This window comes from Callorhinus ursinus, unplaced genomic scaffold (assembly GCF_003265705.2).
Source record: "Callorhinus ursinus isolate GAN/ISIS: 27379988/994484 unplaced genomic scaffold, GSC_fseal_2.0 scaffold7, whole genome shotgun sequence".
NCBI lineage: Eukaryota > Metazoa > Chordata > Mammalia > Carnivora > Otariidae > Callorhinus > Callorhinus ursinus.
In genome coordinates this window covers 58,251,627-58,275,963 of record NW_027397069.1, presented here as the reverse complement: position 1 = coordinate 58,275,963, position 24,337 = coordinate 58,251,627, and the positions used below count along the sequence as shown (strand labels likewise).

General features: G+C 33.4%; 1 protein-coding gene across 1 annotated transcript in view; it reads left to right on the top strand.

Annotated features, from left to right (window-relative positions):
- COG6 (component of oligomeric golgi complex 6) overlaps nt 1-24,337 on the top strand; it is an 86,504-nt gene that overhangs the window by 57,116 nt on the left and 5,051 nt on the right. The window contains exons 14-18 of the mRNA XM_025874994.2: nt 7,157-7,288; nt 7,622-7,789; nt 10,744-10,851; nt 12,395-12,448; nt 15,250-15,329. Of these exons, the coding sequence (XP_025730779.1) occupies nt 7,157-7,288; nt 7,622-7,789; nt 10,744-10,851; nt 12,395-12,448; nt 15,250-15,329 (542 nt within the window). The remainder of the gene's footprint in view (nt 1-7,156; nt 7,289-7,621; nt 7,790-10,743; nt 10,852-12,394; nt 12,449-15,249; nt 15,330-24,337) is intronic.

Genomic DNA, 24,337 nt, shown 5'->3' with positions numbered 1-24,337 from the left:
TTCAGAAATCTTAGTCTAGCCTAGACCTACTGAATCAGAATATGCATTTTAACAAGATTCCCTGCTCATTCGTATGCATGTTAAAGTTTGAGAAATGCTGTTCTAGATGAATAGTTTGAGTTTTACATTATTCCTTGCAGATTGTTCTTTACAGAAAAACAAACAAAAACAGTATTTTCAGCTAAAATGCTTTTTAAATTTTAAATAAATTATGTGAAATAAAAAGTTGTAATTATTTGAAGTTATTTCAAACAGATATTAGTTTGCATTTTAAGATTCATTGTGGATATTTTTATCAACTTAAAAACTTTAATCCATAAGTAAAAATATAAGACAAGAGGAAGTTTTTGGAGGTGATGCATATGTTTTATGGCATAGAATTTGATGATGGTTTCATGGGTGTATACGGATCTCCAAACTCATCAAATTATATACATTAAATACAGCTGTTTGTTATATCAATCATACTTCAGTAAAATGGTTTTATTTTTTATTTTTTTAATCTTTTTTTAAAATATTTTATTTATTTATTTGAGAGAGAGAATGAGATAGAGCATGAGAGCGGGGGAGGGTTGGAGGGAGAAGCAGACTCCCTGCTGAGCAGGAACCCCGATGCGGGACTCGATCCCAGGACTCCAGGATCATGACCTGAGCTGAAGGCAGTTGCTTAACCAACTGAGCCACCCAGGCGCCCCTCAGTAAAATGGTTTTAAAATACACTTCAGTTCTATTTATTGTCAGTTGCTAGAGCATACATGTATGTAGATAGGGCAAAAGGAGTCTATATATAAGATGAAGAAATGAGTTTAAAAATAGGGTTTTGGTTTTGGTTTTGGTTTGCTGGTTTTGTTTTTATTTTTGAAAGAAGATGGGTGAGTGGCCTTCTAAGAAACTACAAAACAGAAAATTAGAAGACCTTAAGTGGAAGGTATTTGAAAGAATAGAACTAAAATTGACAGTGGAATGATGTCTTAAAAACAGCTTTTGGAATTTTTATGGTGCAACCATAAAAAGTGTCATGGGTTAAAAAGTGTCATGGTGAACAGTCACAGGAAGAATAACTCTTTAGTTTTTAGCTCTATACATTTTTTAAAAAGAGAGGTTCTAACATATGGAATGTGAAATTTTCAGTAGACTAAATGTTTTTAAAAGTGAATTTTTTATAGTTCAACTTTATCAGTTGGAAAATGTACATAAAGTTATGAATTGTTTCATAAAACACTTTTTGTGCATTAATAATTATTAATGGTAACTTTGTTTATGAATTTTGGATATTTTTATAAAACACTGTTGATTCTCAGTGTTTATAAGTATAAACAGAAACATCAAATAAACTTTCTTTTTAAGTGGAGATGTAACTGACAGTACACATATCTTAACTGTACAGTTAATTGAATTTTTTATTTGTATATGCTCATTAATCTCCACCCAAATCAACACATAAAACATTTCCAGCACCTCAGAAGGCTTCTTTATGCCTTTTCTCAGTAACCCGCAAGGTAAACCACTATCTGACTTCTATTTCCTGTTTTTGTGTGCTCTTTAAATTCACATAAATAGATTGATACAATTGAACTTTTTTGGGTCTAACTCCTTTCATTTAACATATCTATAAGATTCATCCATGTGGTCTACAGTAGTTCATTTTTAAATTATTGTGTAATAATTCAATTATATAAATACACCACAGTATATTGATGGACACTTGGATTGTTTCCAGTTCTTAGGTATCGTCAATAAGGATCCTATGAATATTCTTGTCCATGTCTTTTGATGGATGTAAGTTCTCATTTCTCTCGTGTGTATATACAGGAATGGAATATCTGGGTGATAGGACTGATAGCTTTAGTAGGTACTGCCACTCATTTTTTAAAGTGTTTGTATCAATTTACTCCACCAGAAATGTGTGAGAATTTCAGTTCTACATCCTCTCCAGTACTCGATATTGCTAATCTTTTTAATTTTGGCCGTTGTGGAAATTGTGTGGTAGTATTTCATTTGTGATTTGTACTTTTTTGAAGACTAATGATGAACAGTTTTTCATATGTTTATTGGTTGCTGGATTACCCTTTTGTGAAGTGTATTTTGAAGTCTGTTACCCAGTTTTCTATTGGATTTTCTGTATTTCTCTTATTGATTTGTGAGGGTCTTAAAAAATGTGTTCTGGGTACAAATAAGCATTACAAATATTTTCTCCCAATTTTAACCTGTGTTTTCACTCTCTTAATGGTGTATTTTGATGAACAGAAGTTCTTCATTTTAATTTGTCCTATATCCTAACTTTTAGTCATTTAATCCTCTCCTGCCCTAGGTCATTAAGTTATCCTTACATGTATTTTCTAAGAAACTTCGTTGCTTTAGCTTCTACGTTTAGGTCTTTGGTCCATCTCAAATTAATTTTTGAGTATGCTGTGAGGTGTAGGAGTCAAGGTTAAAATCTTTCCCATTTGAATATCTAGTATATCAAGCACCATTTATTGTAAAGGCAAGCCTTTCCCACTGAATTGCAGTGGAAACTTTGTCAGAAATCACAAGACCGTAAATGTGTGGATTTGTTTTATAAAGTTTATTCTACTCCCATTGGTTTGTCTGTCCTTGCACCAATACCACACTATCTTGTGTAAAGTTTAACCATTAGAAATACATTTCACTTGGATGAAATTAAATTGAATTAATTAGATATTTTTCTTCTTTCAATTTTCTGTCCATTATTTTTACTACATTATTATAAAATTATAAATCGTGTTTATCTGAAACTGCCATAATTCTCACTTTGCCTTTGAAGTGTGATTCTGAGCTATTGCTAATCTGATAGATGTGTGTAAAAGTGCTTCACAGAATGTCAGTTTGTTGAATGAAGTGAGTTCAAGTAGTACTTGTATCATTTATCATTGGCTCTGCTAACAGAGGCATGACTTTTGCTTTAAATTTGCACAGCTTTTAAAGACCTTAATTCAAGAGGGTAAAAAGAGGTTTCTCGTCAGCTCTTATTGGTACATAAGATTTCTCTCATCGGCCTTCTGTTTTGATTGGCAGTTGAAAAACTATGAATTTTTGAAAGATATTCTTTAAGGGTTTTTTTTGTTTGTTTCCAAATGATACTATCGTTTATAACTTAGAAGAGAAAATTGCACATTAAACATTAGGGTCTTAATCATACAGTGTATGTAGCTGTACTGAAGCTTCCCTGGAGGATTTGTTAATTCTTGATTATTATTTTTTCTTTTTAGGAAAGGTTTTGGGAAACTGAGACACACACACACACACACACATTTCCTCTGGTGCTGCCTATTTCTATATTAAAGCTATTAGAGTGCTGGCAAATCTTACTGATTTATACTTATCTAAAGATTCCCGAGTCATTTTTTATTTGACTAGCTTCTGTGCATTTTGTATTACTTATGTATATGCATGCATGTATATGTAATACCTGTATATTCTAATTAAAATTTCTAAAATTTTAAGTACACTTAACTTTAATAACAAATAGTTTAGTTTAAAACATTGAAAACACAAAAGACAAAATAATGGTCATCTATCCCTTGTTATCCTGAATTAATTGCTATTAACAGGTTGACATGTTTCATTCAGTTTGGGTGATTGCTCTATTATTTTTGTAAAATTGATATGCATAAATTCATGGTAAGGATTCAAACCATGCAGAAAAACACAAAGATGAAAGTTTTTAAAAATTCCTTCATTTAGGAATAATTTTAAATAACCATCATTGCCATCAGTTTTTTTTTAAGATTTTATTTATCTGACAGAGCACAAGCATGGGGAGTGGTAGAGGGAGAAGCAGGTTCCCTGCTGAGCAGGGAGCCCAATATGGGGCTTGGTCCCAGCACCTTGAGATCATGACTTGATCCGAAGGCAGACACTTAACTGCCTGAGCCACCCAGGTGCCCCTCATTGCCAATCAGTTTAACATTTTATATATCTTTTTAAATTGGATGAATGAATAGAAAATACTTTTATAGGAGATGACTTCATATTCTGGATTCTTTCTTAATTCAGTTTGAATTTAATACAAAAAAGGAAATAAAACTGAAAGAGATGTGAAACTTGAAATAAATATTTGCCATGAGAGATACTTTTCCTTCAATTTTGGCTTCAATCTTGGCTTCATGTATTTGGGGCTCTGTTGTTAAATGCACACGTTTGTAATGGTCATGTCTTCTTAATAACATTATAAAATACCCTTCTTTATTTCTTTTTTTTTTAAGATTTTATTTATTTGAGAGATAGAATGAGATAGAGAGAGAGCATCAGAGGGGGGACGGTCAGAGGGAGAAGCAGACTCCCTGCTGAGCAGGGAGCTCGACGTGGGACTCGATCCCAGGACTCCAGGATCATGGAGTGGTGCCCTGGGAATTACATGGACTCCAGGATCATGACCTGAGCTGAAGGCAGTCGCTTAACCAGCTGAGCCACCCAGGCGCCCTACCCTTCTTTATTTCTAATAACAATTTTTGTCTTCAGAGTTTATTTTGTCTGAAATCAGTATAGATACTGTAGCTCTTTTGGTTTTTGTATGCAAGGTTTATCATTTCCCATCCTTTCACTTTCGACCTTTTTGTGTCTTTAAATCTAAAGTGTTTCTTTGAAGACAGCATGTAGATAGTTGGATTATTCTTTTTAAAAAATCCATCTGCCACGCTGCTTTTTAGATGGCTTTTCTAATCCATTTACATTTAATTTAATTGCTGATAAAGTAGTACCATTTCGCTATTCTTGTATGTCTTAACTGTTTTTGTTCCTCTGTCCCTCTATTATTGCCTTCTTTTGTGTTACTATTTTCTAGTATACTACTTTAATTCCCTTACTATTTATTTAAATATATGTGAGTGAAAGTTTGTGTGTGTAGTTAGTTAGTTTCTTAGTGGTGCCCTGGGAATTACAATTAACATCTTAATTTATAACAGTTCAGGTTAATACCAACTTTCAATAGCACATGAAAGCTTTACTCCTACATAGCCTAGTTTTCCTCTTTACACTATTATTTTTACAAATTACATCTTTCTACATTATGTGCTCATTAACATGGCATTATAATTATTGCTTCATGCAGTTGTCTTGTAAATAAGGGAAAAAGGAATTACAAATGGAAAGTATATTAATACTGCCTTGTATTTATCTATGTCAGAACCTTTACTGGTGTTCTTTATTTCTTCATATGAATTTAAGTTATCTCTAGTGTCCCTGTTTTAGCCTGAAGGATTTCCCATATTTCTCGTGGAACAGGTTTCCTAGTGAACAGTTTTTGTTTCTTGGGAATGTCAATTTCTCTGTCAACTATTCTTGAAGGATAGTTTTACTGAATATAGAAATCTTTTGTTGACAGTCTCAGCCCTTGACTATTGCCATCCAGTGGCTTCTGGCCTCCATGTTTTCTGATGAGAAATCAGCTGTTAATCTTATGAGCTTCCTTTGTCATAATGTTACTTCTCTCCTACTTGAAAATTTCCTGTCTTTTGACAGTTTGATTGTGATGTGTCTTAGTGTGGATCTATTTAAGTTATTCTGTGTGGAGTTTATGAGCTTATTGAATGTTTAGATTAATGTTTTGTCTTAATCACATTTGCAAAGTTTTTGTCATTATTTCTTCAAATATTCTTTCTGCACTTCTCTCTTCTAAGATCCCCATTGTACTTATGTTGATGGTGTTCCATAGGTATCTGAAGCTCTGTGAACTTTCTTTCATTTTTTTTTCTTCCAATTCTGCAGACTGGATAAGTTTAATTGGCCTATCTTCAAGTTCAGTGATCATTTATTCAGCCTACTCAAATGTGCCATTGAATCCCTATAGTGAATTTTTCATTTTAGAGATTTTCAACTACAGAATTTCCATTTGGTTACTTTTTTTTATCATTTCTATCTCTTTATTGATGTTCTCTATTTGATGAGACATTCTTTTCATACTTTAGTTCATTAACATGGTTTCCTTTAGTTTTTTGAACATATTTAAAATAGCTGATTTAAAGTTTTTCAGTAGTAACTCCAATGTTTGGGCTTCCTCAGGGAAAGTTTCTATTGACTTTTTTTTTTTTTTTCTGTGTATGGACTGTATGTTTTTGTTTCTTTGTGTGTCTTATATTTTTTTGTTGCTTTTGTGAAGGAGGGGAGGATTTTCAGAGGTCCATACTTTGCCATTCCTGCTGATGTCACTTATGTATTAACTTTTCTATATAAAACATTCTTAATATAAATCCAGATATTTATAAATTCTTACACCTTTCTATGTGACACAAGGCTATAGTCTCTTACATGGACTTCTAAGTATGAGATTTTATAAATAAAACAAAATCTGTCTATATTACTATTATAAGTACTCAGAAAAATGTGTTTTAAAAAAATTCACAGGGATGTCTTCTTGGATATCATGATGCTGGCAAGTAGGGGTAATGAACTTGGCATACTTTCCAGTTACTAAGTGCCTAGTACTCTACCAGCAGTTTAGATGCAACAATCCAACTTAGTCCTTACAGAATGTCTCTGAAGCTCTGAGAAGTTAAAGAGCTTACCCAGGACTACACAACTGGTAAATGGTAATCTAAAATGTAAAACTAATCTTTAACTTGAGTTCTTAAGATTTTAGTGGTGGTGTTATACTGTGTTGAATACAGTGTGTACTGCATTTTTGTGTAGCCCATAAACCAATCCCTTGAAAATCACCTGTGGTGCTTATTGAAAGATAGATTCCTAGGCCCCAAACCTATGTATATTGAACCAAAATCTCTGAGATTCGGGCCTGGGGTGGATGACGATTCTCAGTTATGTTACTGGGGGAGTGGTGGTTTCTGGATTGCCTTTTTCTTATGACTTGGGCAAAAAAAACAAAAACAGTAAGCCATTTCAAGTTTATATAAAATATGATTCTACAATTCAAAGACCACTAAGTTTTCTTACAATTTTTGAATTTTGGAAGTACAAATTCTGCACTGCTATGAGAAGAATATATTCTGTAGTAATATAACAAAAAACTTTTGTGTCACTTTCTATGCTTATTAGTATAAGTTACTGATAAATTACAGGTTTTATAACATGTCAAAGCTTTACATCTTTTATATGTATTATTTTACTATGAATTGCATTTATTTATACATTAAAATTTAGTGGAAAATGTAAGCAGTGGATGAACCACCCTTTATTTTAGGTTGAACTCCCACCACCTGATCTTGGACCAAGTTCTGCATTAAATCAGACACTCATGTTGTTGCGTGAAGTTTTGGCATCTCACGATTCTTCAGTTGTACCATTAGATGCCCGTCAAGCTGACTTTGTGCAAGTATGTTATAAATCATTTTTAATAATTATACTTATTCCTCCCTATTATATATTCTGTTGAAATTCTGGCATTTTATAACCCATAACAATCCTTCTCATTGATTTTTTCCTTCAAATATTAAACCAGCTCTCTTTAATTTGAAAGTATTTTATTTAGTGATGCTCATTGTAAAAAACATTATGACTACGGTACCATTTAATCTTTTTAAAATGTACATCTGTAAGTTGGCCCCCTTCCAGTTAGTTTGATATTCGTTCTGAAGTACTGTTCACCCAGGCCTGTATCACTGATTGGGGAATAAAAAATAAATTTCATTTTATTTTTCATTTAAAGGTTTTATCATGTGTCTTGGATCCTCTCCTCCAAATGTGTACTGTATCTGCCAGCAATTTAGGCACAGCTGACATGGCCACTTTCATGGTCAATTCACTATATATGATGAAGACAACACTAGCTCTGTTTGAGTTCACTGACAGACGTCTAGAAATGCTACAATTTCAGGTAAATTTTACCATAAGATGACAGCTTACTGTGATGGAGCCTTTTTCTGTATACGATCTCAGTTACTGGCTTTAATCCAATTTCAGTGACCTACTTTCTATAAATCCTTTGATATAATCTGATGGAAGTCCATACACACACACACACACACACACACACACACACACACACACACACTCGGTAGTTTGGATTTGTTTGGGGGAAGCTAGAATATATAATAAATATGACATTTTATTCAAACCATAGTTTGTGATGATGGAATGAAGCTTTTCTTATTGATTGGAACAGTTATTCTGTATGCAGATTTCAGTTTCTGAACTGTGAATAATATGCTATATTTTTCAAGCTTTCTAGCTAGTGCAGAAGGTGTTACAGAGGACAGATATATTTTTATCTATGTGTAAACCAGTGTTAGGCAAAACATTACAGTTTGTTATACCAGTGACTCTAGTCCTATAAGCCGAATGGTATTGCTTAAGAGTTTGTAAAGTGGCTAAAACAAAGCCATTTGTAAAATTTACCAGATACTTGGCTTCTGATTTTGAAATAGTGGATTTTGGTAAATATAATATTTTTAAGAAAAAACTCTGAATGTTCTGTGTTATTACAAGTATATAAGTAATTTGGCAGTGGCTATGGTAAAAATTCATTTGTAAAGTTTTAGGGGTTTCTAAGGAATAAGTTTTGATACATCTAAACTTGTGATATTTTCTGATTTCTAATTCCTTCTTTTAAAAGAAATATAATGAAGTATGATTAATTTTCCTTCCTTACATAACTTTTTTGTGGAATTAATAAAATTCTTTTTTTTTTAATTCTTTGGTTTTTACTGTATTTATCACTAATTCAACCCCCAAACTCAACCATTTGTCTAAATCTTTTCTCAAGAAGTTCATATATATCAGGTGTTCATCAATCTGTTTTATCCCCAATTATCTGTGTTTCTTAACTATTCTGTGGTCATGTTTTGCATTCCAAGGGGACAAGCCCCAGTGTGTAAGTGCCTAGGCAGCCTGTACTTATTCCATGCTTGCTGATTGGCTGTTGGCCAATGCTTGTTGCGTGGGCCAGCCCAGAGTCAGTGTGAGAGAGGACTGTACAATGATGCAGATACTGGAAGGTGTGGTTTATTTAGGCCCTCCAAAGAAAGTTCACCTTGTGGAGTAAAAGATTCTTGATTTTCAGAATTTTTCTATCAGTAGTCTATTAATGTTCCTCCACTCTTACTTGCCTTCTTCCAGTGTTTCAAGTAAGGTGTTCAGACTAGTCTGATTCTCTTTTTTGTGGTAACTTATTCTGTCCATCTGGAAGCTTGTAAGGATTTTCCTTTGAGTTCAGATATTTCCTCAGGATATTTTTTGGTATGTCTCTTTTTCTATTATTTCCATTTGGATTTTGCAGAGCCATTTCAGTCTGAAGATTCAACCCTTTCTTTTGCTCAGTAAAGTTTTTTACTATCTAATTAATTACCACTTTCCCATCTGTTACTTTTTATATTCTGAAGTTCCTGTCCTTAGTTGGTTTTATCTCTAGAATCTCTCTTCTAATTTCTTTTTATATCTCTTTAATTTAATCTTTCTTTGATATTACTGTATTACTTTTCTTCTGTTCTTCTTCAGATACTCATTTGGTTTTAGCAGTAACTCTTTCATTAAATGTTTATATTTACACATCTTGTTTTTCTTTGATTTCCAGTAAGTCTAGTGACTGAGGGCTCTAATTGTACTTCCTTGGACATTCACTTAAAAAAAAATTAAAGTACTCTGTGTCTTTTTTTTTTTAAGATTTTTATTTATTTATTGAGAGAGAGAGAATGGTAGAGAGAGAGCACGAGAGGGAAGAGGGTCAGAGGGAGAAGCAGACTCCCTGCTGAGCAGGAAGCCCGATGCGGGACTCAATCCTGGGACTCCAGGATCATGACCTGAGCCGAAGGCAGTCGCTTAACCGACTGAGCCACCCAGGCACCCTACTCTGTGTCTTTTAATAGAGTTGCCTCCGGAAAAGATATTTGTTCTAATTATTCAGATGGGTTTTCTCTTAGAACATACTCACGTCTTTTAAGTTAACGTTTTTTAAGGGGGGAAGGGCTCAGCTATTGGAGTTTACTTGGATAATGGCAAGCATTCGGCTATGAAGAGCACAGTCAGTATACTGTGCCGTGGGCAAACAAACTGGTAAAACTGAGGGAACTCCCTGGTCAGGAAAAGATGGAAGACTCCCAACCTCTCGGGCCTATACTGGTAAGAGTAAGGGAGCAGCAGGCTTCTTCCCACTTGGGGATACTTCAGCCCATCAGGGGAGTCCACTTGTGTGGATTTTGCCCCCATTAGCATTGGATGACTTCCTCAAAGATAATACAAAGCGGGTGAGCATATACAACTCACATCTGCTAGTTCACATCTTCATGGGCAGTTCCTAAACCTGAAATCTTTGACCAACCTCCTGCTGGGTCCTCAGCTCTCCCCTAACTATAACAAACCTGCTTCTCCAGATGGCACATTTGATTGGTTGAGTCGGTCCAGTAAGTTGGGAGGGTAAGGGAATGTGGAGGTGAGGAACATAAGGCCTTCATCTTCCCAGAAGTCTTCCTAAATATTTTATTTTACACTGTTGTTATTTTTTAGTGTTTCTTGTTTTTTGTTTGTGTTTTGCTTAGTGCCATCTTTTGAAAGAGCTGACAGGCAACTCAGATTTTTTGACTAGTAGCTAGTCCTGGAGTCCTCTTCAGTTATCATTTTTAAAGTGAGACTCTCTCCCTTTTGTAGAAGGACTTCCTCTTTGGAGAAGGAAAAGCTTTTGTCACAGAAGCAGCTCCTGTGCCTCATGGTCTGGCCTCATAGCCACTGCAAGGAGCAAGTCCCTGATGAAGAGCTCACTCCAGGGTGGTCTACTTCTACTCTCATCAGTCCTATTCCTCTCTTAAAACATGTTCTTTCTGTTGTGTTTTATTTTAGATTGAGGCGCATTTGGACACACTTATAAATGAGCAAGCTTCTTATGTTTTAACTAGAGCAGGCTTGAGTTCTATCTATAACACCCTACAGCAACATAAGCCTGAACAGGTAAGCACATGCTGGATCCTAATTAGAGAAATGCCCATTTAGAGCATGGGTTCTAGAGCTAGACTCTAGTTTGAATCTTGGCTCTGCCACTTAATGTTGTTTTTCACTGGGAAAGTGACTTATCTCTCTGTATCTATTTCCTCATCTGTGGAATTGGGGTGATGTTAATATCTGTATCATAGTGTTGTTCTGAAAATAAAGTGAGAAAATACATGTACAGTTCCTAGATGACTACCCGAGATGTAGTAGAGTGCCCCCAAATATTAACTGTCCTTTTTACTATGGTAATTTTGGTTAAAAATAATGGAAAAAAAACTTTCGTATTATAAAATATATAAAGGATATTCATACTGATAAATTTTCCAGCGTCCTATATCACTATGAGTTAATTGAATGCATAGATTACTGTGTAAATGCAGTCATCCCCTTTTTAACTTAGTGAATCTTGGTCTGTTACTTTGGAAAGGTAAATACTTTGAGGCCAGCATAAGATCTTGTTAAGCTATAGAACTACAATGGAAACAGAGAAGGGAATGGGGGAACCCGAGAAATCTATGTCAGGATCTTTCTTTAAAAGCAGACCACTCTGATGGGAGGGATGGGGGAGCTGGGTGATGGACACTGGGGAGGGTATATGCTATGGTGAGCCCTGTGAATTGTGTAAGACTTTTGAATCACAGACCTGTACCTCTGAAACAAATAATACATTATATGTTAAAAAAAAAAAAAAGTAGGAAGGGAAAAATGAAGGGGGGGAATCAAACAGGGAGACGAACCATGAGAGACTATGGACTCTGAGAAACAAACTGAGGGTTCTAGAGGGGAGGGGGTAGGGGGTTGGGTTAGCCCGGTGATGGGTATTAAAGAAGGCACGTACTGCATGGAGCACTGGGTGTTATATGCAAACAATGAATCATGGAACACTACATCAAAAACTAATGATGTAATGTATGGTGATTAATATAACATAATAAAATAAAATAAATTAAATTAAATTAAAAAAATAAAAAGCAGATAACTCATTTAAATGGCATTAACATGAAGAATATTTGTAGTCCAGGAACTTTTAAATGAGGCTTTCAAAAATAACCAGTTCCAAATTTTTTATTCTGATAAGGCAGCAAGCAAATTTCTACCAAAGAGGAATCAGTTCTGCTGCTGTTTTATACTACCTACCTAAAATTGTCAGAGTGCAACTTCAAGCCTCCATGATTTACTGGCATTTTCTAAGTGCTTCCTTGCGTTTTGCCTTGCTTCTATGTAAATCTGAAATATCCTGGTATTCCCATTGTTAATAAACTTGTGTTTGTCACTCCCTCCAACAAATATGATTGCGTGCCTTCGTGCTAGTTACATAAAAATGATCAAGTCGTAGTCCCTGCTGTAGTTGACGTTGAAGAGATGACACTTGAGTTCTTTGGAAAGGAGCTGAATCTCCAAATTTGGGGAATCTATTAATAGACTATAGTTCATAAATGAACTGAAACTATAGCACCTTTTTTTACATCTTGTTTTTGCTTTTTTGTTTTGTTTTGTTTTTTAGGGCTCTTTAGCTAATTTGCCCAACCTAGATTCTGTGGCACTGAAGGCTGCAATGGTAAGTGAATAGTAAAGCATTTCAACATAGGTTTCCTCTATACTAATTATTACTAATTTTTTCCTGGGTGGTAATTTTTATCTCTTGATATACTACATTCACATTGGGTGCAAGAATGTTTCCTTTAACTAAGGTCTGACCAAGACATACGTTTGTAGTAGTATTCCACTCTACCCTAACTCCTCATCATTCCTGTTTAGGTTTTCTTGATTTTCAGAGTTTTACTTTTAACGTAATGGAGAAACAGAAATGACAGATGAAAAGTTGTTAGGCTATATATCATTAAAGACTTCCTACTGTTAGTGATCTTTGACTTACAGTTCTTGATTTCTTCCTGAGATAATAACTGAAATTGGATTCCAGTCTTAAAATAATATATTACTCTTGAGTGTGAGACTCCTCAAACTCCACTTTATTTCCTTCTTTTCAAGTGAGGAGCTTGCCTGCACATCTGTGAGCACCACTTCTTGTAGCATGTTTCCATGTCTTACGTATATACTTGGCACGTATGTATATCCACCAGTTAGATGACACTTGTTTAGCCAACATAGGATGACCTTGTTTGGAAGCTTTGTAGTAATACACTAGCAGCAGTAATAACAACAGTGTCTTTAGCATTTATTGAGCATGCTAGTGTTTTTCGTTTGCTAACTCTAATCCTCTGAACAAACCCATTCAACCTAGCACTGACATTCTCAACTCCTATATGCCTCTCCTATCCTAAGTATTTAAATACTCCCCACAATGGCTTGACTTCAGCACACAGTTCTCCTGGATGACTTTTGATACCAAGGCTTTGTTACCTATCATCTTACAGAGCTAAATTATATGAAAGGGATAAGCCCACAAGATACATAACAATGCAAAGAGTGCAGAGCCAACAATATTAATTTTAGAGAAGATAGATTTTAAAAACACTAAATAAAATAAATAAGGAATATTATGTCATGATAAAAACATATATACACATAGAGAGAAATAATTATAACTTCTGTTCATCAAACATCACAGTAAAAACTATAAAAATATGAAGATTTTATTCTAACAAGTTGAAAAATAAATAAAAATGAATAAATTTTAGATTAAGTAAAAAAGGTAAGTGTCTTAGAAAGTTAAATATACACTCACCCTACTACCCAGGAGTCCCACTTCACGGTATTCTCCCCACTCCCGAATGAGGACATAAGTCTACACATTACAAAGATCAGTAACCTTAGTTAGTACTCAATGAATGTGTTTCCTCCCTCTCTCTCTCCCCCACCAACACATATCCAGTCCATAATATAAACCCACAAAATATATTTAAACCCCATTACAAATTATTTTGTGCTTGCTCTTAAACTTTAATAGCAGTTAAGTTGAATATCTCTCTCTCTAAAGAAACAGAATCTTGTTTTGTGTGTGGTCCATCATTTTATATATAACTGTCTGTTACCTTCACTTGAATGCTTCAGGGCACTTCAGTTCAGCATATCCCAGAATTGAACTCTTTTAATTAAGTCTTTCCTGCCCCACCCCCAGGTCCTCTTCCAAGTTTCCCAACACAGAAAGTGGTAAGAGCATCTGTCCATTATCATTTCAACATTATCTGCTGTTTCCTAGGCATCCGATTACTAAGAATTGGGATGAAGATAGACGTGATCTAGTAAGGAGTGTAGCTGTTGCACAACTAAATAAATGTGAAAAGAATACAGTTATGAATTGTGATAATGCTGTGAATTAAATTATACAGATCCAGATCTGGAAGTCAGCCCTTACACCTTGTCACTAACCACATGCTGATGGTTTTACTGTCCAGTTCTCTCAAATATCTCCTCTTCTATTTACCATGTTACTGTCCTTGTGGTCTAAGATGGCTTCAATAGCCACCTATTTGGTATTCTTGCATCTACCATTACAGCCTTCCCTCCTTCTTGCTGTAGCCAGATGTAGCTTCTTAAAACTTAAATCAGATTATTCCCCTCCTTCAATGGTTTCCTAAATGCTTTTACCAGTAAGAATTAAAATCCTTTAAAAAAGTGTAGGAGACCTACATGAACCAATCTCTGTTAGCCATTCTCTTTCTCACCTCAAGCCTTCACCCTTGCTATCCCATGCATGCTACCCCCTGAGCCCCCACTACACACTCTCTTACTTAATCCCTATTCATCTCTTAAGATCTCACTTCACATGTCCTTTCTTCAGATTCTTTTGCCAAACACAGAAACTAGGTCCATCCTCCTGGTTTACACTTTTATAGTACTTTGGTGTTTTCCTTCATAGCATCTAACATAATTTGTAATTATATATTTATTTACATTATTATTTGTTTATTACCTTTCTCAGTAGATCATAAGTTCTGTGAAGCTAGGGTCTGGCCTCTTTTGCTCACCATTATACACACTTTACCTAATATAGTACCTTCCTAATAGTAGGTACTCAATAAATATTAGTTGAATGAATAGGTAAATTAACAATTAACAAATACAGTAGATTTAAGAAAGTAAGGTAGACTTGAAATCTGATGACCTTTCTTGTTAATATTGTTACTCAAAAGTTTGGTGAGGGAGATTAAGATGAATGACTTGGATTCAGAATTTTACAAGTAGCTATTGCTGATATTGACTACATTAAGAAGTTGACACTTTAGAGAATTTTAGTTAGAATGTTGAAGCAATAACTCATTTTGATCACAAAGAACTCATTATTTGTATCATGGTATATTTGCTAAGATTTAACCCTTATAAAGTGATGGTTGTATTTGAGATGTCTACTGACAAATATATGCACTTTATGTTTTGCTCTTTCTCTGTTTCATGTAGGTTCAGTTTGATCGTTACCTCTCAGCCCCAGACAGCTTGCTGATGCCACAGCTGAACTTTCTTCTAAGTACCACAGTGAAGTAAGTATTTTTTGGTTGCAACTAGTTGGTGAAGATTCATATATTTTTAAAAATACTAGGCACATTTCTTGGAAAAAATTTATTTTTAGGAATAGATTTACCATTGAAGATCTGTAGTTTTATACCTGAGGTCCCCTAGGAGATCTGACCTGACTCTCTTCATACTTACTGCTTGCACGTACGCAGCTCCAAAATCTCTATTTAGTGAATGGTTTATAAAATTAATGTGAATATAATTGGATGTATATAGCCATAATACCAAATTCCCTTATATTAACTAACATGTCAGAATGACATTGAAAATGTCATGGGAGATCAATAATATATTAATTGCACAGTGCAGATGAACTACTTTATGGACTATTTTGGATCTGTAGATATGTTTTTAATTGTTCATTATCACATATTTATCAGGAATGTGTTCAAGACAAAGAACTATACATTAAAATCTTAGAATATCACATAAGAAACAGATCATATTGTCTGAGTTTCTTGATTATAAGGAAAATATTGACAAATTTAAATTTTCTAAAAGGAAATTAGACAACTCTATACGTTTTTTTTTTCTTTCCATTCACCCAGTTGTGTATTAAATGCTTTCTGTATAACAGACACCAAGGATTAAGATTTAAAAGACATTTGCACTGTCTTCATGGAGATTATAGTCTGTTGGGTCATTTAGACATGTGAACAAATATTTATATTAAAAAGTATAATAAGGAAAGAACAATTGAACTTGAAGAAAATATTTCAATTATCTGCAAGGATGCAGTGGTACAGAGGTGGTGCTACACTTGTTTTCTGTTTTTCCGGAGAGTAGGTCTACAGCAATAAATAAAGCAAGGAGGCAACTCTTGGCTCAACATGCAGAAAAATTTGATATCAATTAGAATTGGCTGGAAATGGGATGGACCATTTTTTTCTCAGGCATAGAGTTAGGGAATTTTCCCATATTAGGTGTAGTTAGAGTGAATGATTTTAATTTTTTTTTACTTTTATGTTTTATTATCCTGAAAGATCTCATACTATCTACATAATGGAAGGCTAAAGACCTGAGAGATGGTAAAAGAAACTCCATTATGCCATGGCTCAAATTGTTGTATGTGTTTCTTAAATTATTTTTTTAAATGAATACCTGCAGCTCTTTTAGATTTAACCACATGTTTCAGTCTTAGCATTTGAGTGTTGAGTTGTTTGGGACATCACTAAATATAAAACATACCATTATTCTTTTCATAATATGCCAATTGAGGGGAAATTTTAATGTGTTTTATAAAGGATGGCATGCAGCCAAGATGCCATAAAGGAGAAAATGGACAAATTTGGCTACAAAACACTTGAAAGTTTGTTTTTTTTTCACAGAAAACAACAATATAAACTAAGTTAAAATATAAACAGTAATGTGGAACAATATTTGCAAGTTATGTAACAGACAAGTTACCCTTAATATTGAACAAAATCCCACAAATCAGGACAAAACAGTAGAAAAACAGGCACTGTATGTTTGGACAATTCACAGAAGACATGCAAGTGGCAAATAAATATATGAGAACATAATAATGATCAAAAATGCAAATTAAAAGAGCAGTGAGAATTTCTGCCTGTCAGATTACTGACAATAAAAAGTTTGTTATATGCTAATGGAAAGGGTCTGGGAAAATGGGCATTATTTCATATGCTGTTGATGAGAATATAAATTAGTACAATCCTTTTAGAGGGCAATTTGACAGCATTCAACAAAAATTTTAAAAGTGTACGTCCTTAGACTCAGGGGTACTTCTAAATAGATTTTTCCCTCCCTTTCATAAACTTTAATAATAGTTTAAAGTAAAATTACAGAACTAGCAGTGGAATTAAGCACTTTCTATGACTCTATCTGAATTCTTTATCTGTGAGGACTCCTCAGATTTTCTAAAGCTTAAATGATATTTCAGATCAGATGTTTGTCTCCTATTACTGAAGTATTTTAGTTTTCCATTTACTTTTACTGTTTTATTGATTAATAATAATAATAATGTAAATTTTGTTGTTTTATTAACAGCCAGATGAACATAGTTTTTGGTATATTGTTTTAAAATCTAAATTTTTTATATTAGTATTTTGTTTTTATAGTATGTATCTAACATCCTGTTATAAATTCTTACTAATATAGTGACATTTAAAAATTGAGATATGTGGGGTGCCTGGGTGGCTCAGTCGTTACCCATCTGCCTTTGGCTCAGGTCATGATCCCAGGGTCCTGGGATTGAGCCCCACATCGGGCTCCCTGCTCAGCAGGAAGCCTGCTTCTTCCTCTCCCACTCCCCCCTGCTTGTGTTCCCTCTCTCGCGGTCTCTCCCTCTGTCGAATAAATAAATAAATAAATAAATAAATAAATAAATAAATAAAATCTTTAAAAAAAATAAAATAAAAATTGAGATACACATATAAGTAATAATAGGACAACTAAGAGAAATTGGTTACTACCTATTTAATAGTATCACTTTTTTCATTCAGAAAATTTCTAATGTTGTTTGCAAAGTATTCTAAAATTAAAATGTAACCTGTGAATATATTTTCAGAAGAAAAAATATGATAGCAATTCGGCTACTTATTTTAAAAATCAGGGCTGTTTTGAAAATAAAGGACATTTTATACAGTTAAGATTCACCATGAAAGCAGATTTTCTAACTGCTTTTTTTCCCTTTTTTTTTGATTGATGGCATTTTCTTATTTTCAAAATTAACTTTTATCCTTATTTTTGCTACTGTAGAGGCACAGTGTTTATTTATAAAACATTTGAGACAATAGGACCAGAACTTTTATTCAGCTAAATTTTGAACCTTTTCAAAATAATTCATTTTTAATCAAAATTAATTTCATATTTTTATGTCACCAATTTATTTTCTATTCATATTTTATTTAAAATGTCAGTTTATTTGAAATAACTTTGAAGTGTAAAATATTCTTTTTTAATCTTTTTAAAATTTTGTTAATATTCTCTCCTGCACTTTACTATGGTTGCAGTACCTTTGGGACACCTATCACTCTTGTCTCCCTTTTCTTTGTCCTAGAGTTTGACTGCCTTTCAGAGGAGATTTTGATTGAATCCCTCAGCCTCAAAATAAACTATTGAATAAATTTAAATAACCAGGAAGCAAAGTTGTATAGAAAATGAAGAAAAGGGAAAGAAAATAGGTTTAAGGAATTCTTCCTTCCTTTCTTCCTTGGGGCGAATTAGAAGGGTGTGTTCTTTTTTCAGTGCCAAACTCCAATATTCACCTTTCAATGGTGTAAATACAGAGATTGGATTACAGAAACCATATTTAAAAATACATAAGTTATTCTCAATGTCTTTTCTTCATGATTCAGAATTATTTCTATGAGTAATTTAAGAAATAAAGGAAATTATAGATGCTTCCTAAAGTGAGCATATCAGAAACTGGATGTGATTTGAGAACTCTTGTTCAGGGATCTTCCTCTATTTTATATACTAGGAGAATAATGTACTAATTAAAAAATAATGGCTTTAAAGGAAGTATTTTTTTAAAGAGGTAGAATAATTTTTCTTTTTCCTCTTTCCTTTAACTGCCTCCTTTTAAGCCACCCGTATTAACTTTCAGGAATACCTGTATCAATAAAAATAAAGTAAGTTTTGGGGGAAAATAGGACTACTAGGGAAAGAACAGTTACTGGAAACCTGTGAGCTGAAAAATAACTGGAGCTTGCATAATGCTTTAGAGACTTCAGAAAGTCCAAGCCTTAAAAACAGAGTTAATTTAGTCCTACAGTAAAGGCTACTTTAGACTCAAAGAAGCTTAAAAACAAACTCCAAAAGATCATGCTGATCTTTAACTAAATTAAATGCCTTCCAGAACAAAACTTAGCACTCATAAAGATGACAACAAATACAATCAACAGTGTAGCATTTATAATGCAATAAAAAATAACTTAGGTGAAGTAGTAGGAAAATATGAACCAAAACTAGAAAAAAAATCTGTCAGTAGAAACAAACTGACAAATGACAATTTATAGAACTAGTAGGTAAAATCTTTTAAGACAGCTATTTACAGTGTGTTCAGGGACTTAAAGGAAAACATACTGAGAGAAAAAATAAGGAATTTTACAAAATGAGAATTCTATACCCAAAAAGTATCATATCTAAAATGAAAAATTAACTGAGTAGGTCTAACTGTCAGTTGGACACCTAGAAAGATCAGTCAGCCTGAAAAAAGTACAGTAGAAACTGAAGCACAGATAAAAAAAATTAAATACTAGAAAAAGATGGAGAGTCTTAGTGAATTGTGACATAATATTAAGCAATCTAAAGTAGGTATAACTGGAGTGTCATAGTGAGATTGAGTCAGAAAAAATTTGAAGAAATAAAACTTTTTCCAAATGTGATGGAAAACATAAACCCACAGACTCAAGAAGTTAAATAACCCAACAGAGAAGACCTTACCAAGGTACATCATAATCAAATTACTGAAAACCAGTGATAAAGAGAAAAATCTTGAAAGCAGCCAGAGGGAAAAAAACAGTTTGCAGGGAATAATGGTAAGTATATTATATTACTGACTTCTTGTTAGAGACAGTGCAAACCAGAAGACAATAGAGTATCATCTTTAAATATCTACTTTGATAGTGTTTTCATTAAGAGTATCTTTCAAACTGAAAGAGCAATAAATACATTTTGAGATAAACAAAAGCAGAGAGGATTTATTGCTAGTATACTGCACTGTAAGAAATGATAAAAGAAGTCCTTCAGGCTAAAGGAAAAGAATACCAGAAGAAAACTCACAGAGAATAATGAGCACAAGAAATACTAAATATAAATATAGTTGATCGTTGACCATTTATAACAAAAATACAATGAATTGTGGAATTTTTAACATATAGAAATAAAATTTATGACAACAAATACATGAAAGATGGAGTGGGAGGAAAGTAGAAATGTACGTTTGTGATGTTATAAGGTTATATAATATTTTTGAAGGTACATTGTGAACCTTGCAGCAAGCTTTTGAACAAAAATTATCTTAACATGCCAATAGATAAAATAAGATGCTAAAAAACCATCATAACGAAACAAAGCAGAGAAGGAAAAAGAACGGAGGGGCAAATATAAAAAAAAAAAATAGCAGGATGACAGACTTAAGTTCAGCGTTATAAATATCTATATTAAATGTAAAAGACTTACATACTCCAGATAAAAGGCAGAGCTTCTTAGATTAGATGAAAAAGCATGGCCTGTCTATCTATAAGAAATCCACTTTAAATATAAGGATACAGATATTTAAAAGTAAAAAGATGGTAACATATACCATGCAAATACTAATCATAATAAAGCTAAAGTAGCTATATTAATATCAGAAAAATTAGACTGCAGGACAGTTACCAACGATAAAGAGGGACCTTTTATAATAATAGAATCAATTTATGAAGAAGATATAATTATCTTAAATATGTGGAAATAATAGCAGAACTTCAAAAAACAAGCAGTATAAGCTCAAAAAATTTAGGAATAAAAGATACACTGACAATTATAAGTAGATATTTCAACATTGCTATCTTGGTAGTTGATAGAAAAGGTAGACAAAAATCTAGTATGGTGTAGAAGAACTGAACAATGCCACTAATCAGCTCAACCTAATAGAAAGATATAGAATACCACACACAACTATAGAAGGTAACATTCTTTTCAAGTGCATATGAAACATTCACCAAGCTAATATAAGAATGAGCAAAAAAAGAACTGAAAAAGTATAATCCACTAGTGAATATTTCCATCTATGAACATGGGAATTTTATTTTTTCAGATCTTTTAGAATTTTCAATCAAGTTTTGTCATTTCCTCATATAATCTTCTCTATATATTATCAGCTTTATTCCTAGGAAGTAATTCTGTGACTATTATAATAAGATCTTTTATTTTCCATTACCTGTTCTAATTAGATATTGCTGGTATATAGGAAACATACTAAATTTTATATGATAATTTTGAATCTGGCCAAGCAACTAAACTCTATTTTAGTTCTGTTAGCTTATCAATTGTTTAGTTTTTGGTAAAGACATCTACAAACAATGAGTTTCATTAATCTTTTTCGGTATTTATAACTAAACTCATTATATTGGTTAAGAGCTCCAGGGTAAATGGTAGATGTAATAGTGAATGTGCATCTTATTTTGAACTTTAGTGAAAATATTTCTGATGTTTCATCATTAAGTGTGATGTTTCCTGTAGATTTTCAGTGTTCCAACATAGTCACATAGTATTCTTCTCAAACTGGTTATGTGATATAGTTAAACCAATAAATTCAATATTACTTCAATCAGAATTCCCATGGAACCACTTCATTAAATGTTTATCTAGAAAAAAGTATGAGAGAGGAGACTAGTTACTTTTGAACATCTTCACAGTTATCACTGTGGTCCAGAGGAGTGTCATTTGTGCCTGTATTATCACATTAGCTTCTGGACTATTCTGTTTTTACCCTTGCCCCACCCCAACCCCTACAATGTAATCCATCTGAATACCTCAATAAGATTGATTCTTTAACTTCACTTAATCCTTCCAGTGAGTCCATGAATTACTATTTCCTCTTTACAGAAGAGGACATTGCTTAGAAAGGTTAAATGAACCAAAGGCAAGCAATTAGTAAGAAGCAGAGCCAAGATTTGAATCCAGTATTTCTGATTCCAGAACCTATTCTCTTTAACACTGGCCTGCACTGTATTTTTATTAGTCCTATGTTGAGATTATATTATTATTTTTAAAGGAAGCCCAAAAATGTTTGCATGGTAGGTAACACTTATGTGAGATATGTGGGCAGGGTGTTATGTAAAATACACTTTTTTAAAAAAAGATTTTTTTAAAAAAATAATCTTGATACTTAGTGTGGGGCTTGGACTCACAACCCTAAGACCAAGAAGTCGCACGTTCTTCTGAGTGAGCCAACCAGGTGCCCCTAAGATATACTTTAATTTTACAGTGAGTGACAGAAAACTGACCTGGGATGAAAATTAACTTGACTCATTGTGACGTCTTTGATGTTTGTATTATGTTAAAAGAAAAATCAAAATTCTTTAACCAATCTATTATTTATAAGTATATTATCATCTTTTCTTTTTAGTTTTTCAGGCTTAAACTGTTAATGACTTCTTCTCTCCTGTGATGCATTTGATTGCACTCTTAACTGTGGTTCTGTAATAAAGCTCAATTTAGTGATCACGGAGCCTGAATGTTGAAATAAGCTATTTTTAGAAATGCTGGGTTTATGGTAATGATGAAAGTTGTGTCATGTTGTTATGGCAACCAAAATCCTAAAGTACTGATTAATGACAAGCTCACTGATTCTGGAAGTAAGCAGTTCATTTCTTATCACAGCTAAATGCTTTAAATAATTATTTAAAATGTTTTGTGAACATGTTTTAAAACGGATGATATCCTCATTTAGTCATATATTAGTCTTTATTAATATTTTTGAGATTTATAATACTAAATTTTTAGGACATTGTGATGTTTATAACTGGACAAATTGAATTTCTTAATGCATGGTATTCTGATGCATGAGAAAAGTATTGCCCTTCTGTACAATTTTATAACATCTTCATCGCCTCCTTCAGTTTCTTTTTTCTTTTCTCCAGTAGTTAATTAACTACATGACTATTATCCTTGATATATGATACACTGGTATAGCAAACTACTTTCTAAATATAAGAAAGACTCAGAAACTTGGAAATAGGGCACATCGGGTCTGGGAAAGCAGTGTGTCCTTTCCATGTCACACTGAAGCATTGTTAACAGACCCTTTGAGAATTATTTAATTATTTGGGGGGATGTTTCATAGTCTGATGCTCTGCTTTTTGTTCATTAAAGACCCCATGCTTCCTCATGTCCTGTGTATTTTTTTGCTCCATGGGACATTAACCCGTTTTTTGTCTAAACTGTTTTATTCTAACCTTCCTTTCCAAATGCCTATAAATGACCAGTTCCTCAAAATGACCAGCTTTACCATCCTAATAGTTTCCTCATGAAGGAGTTATTAAATTTTTGACATTCTTTCATTCTTTATTTGTATGAGTTATGTTTTTATTTTTTGAAAGTTCTGTTTGCACTATGAAGATTATTAAACTGTCCAGAGGCCAATAGAGCACCACCTAATAAATTACTACCTACGAGATTTTCATGGATAGTAAAGAGACCAAGGAAGTTAATGGTCTAACTTTATAGATGATCATAGCTTACATTCAAAATTTTTTTCCCTTTCAACTGGCCTTTTTGCATATTCTTTGATCATGTGAAAAGCAGGACCTAGGTTTAGATTTTAACCTACAGAAATAATTCTGAGCAGTGTCTATAATAGCCAAACTATGGAAAGAGCCCAGATGTCCATCAACAGAGGAGTGGATAAAGAAGATGTGATATGTATGTGTGTGTGTGTATGTGTGTGTGTGTGTGTACATATACGCTCACACACACTCACACACACACACAATGGAATATTACTCAGCCAGCAAAAAAAAAAAAAGAAATTTTACCATTTGCAACGATGTGGATAGAACTAGAGGGTATTATATGCTAGGCAAAATAAGTCAAAGAAAGACAGTTACCGTATGATTTCACTCATATGTGGAATTTAAGAAACAAAACAGAGGATCGTAGGGGAATGGAGGGAAAAATAAAATAAGATGAAATCAGAGAGGTAGACAAACCATAAGAGACTTTTAACTCTAGGAAACAAAGTGAGGGTTGCTGGAGGGGAGGTGGGTGGGGGGTGGGGTAATGGAATGATGAGCATTAAGGAAGGCACTTGATGTAATGAGCACTGGTTGTTATATACAACTGATGAATCACTGAACTCTACCTCTGAAACTAATAATACACTATATGTTAATTAATTGAATTCAAATTGGAAAAAAAAGAAATAATTCTAAAAGTACTCTCCATCCACCAGCTATGGACTTGGCTATGATTGATCAGAATACAGTGTGTAGATCTGAGGTGAATGCCCGGGCTAGCACCAGTA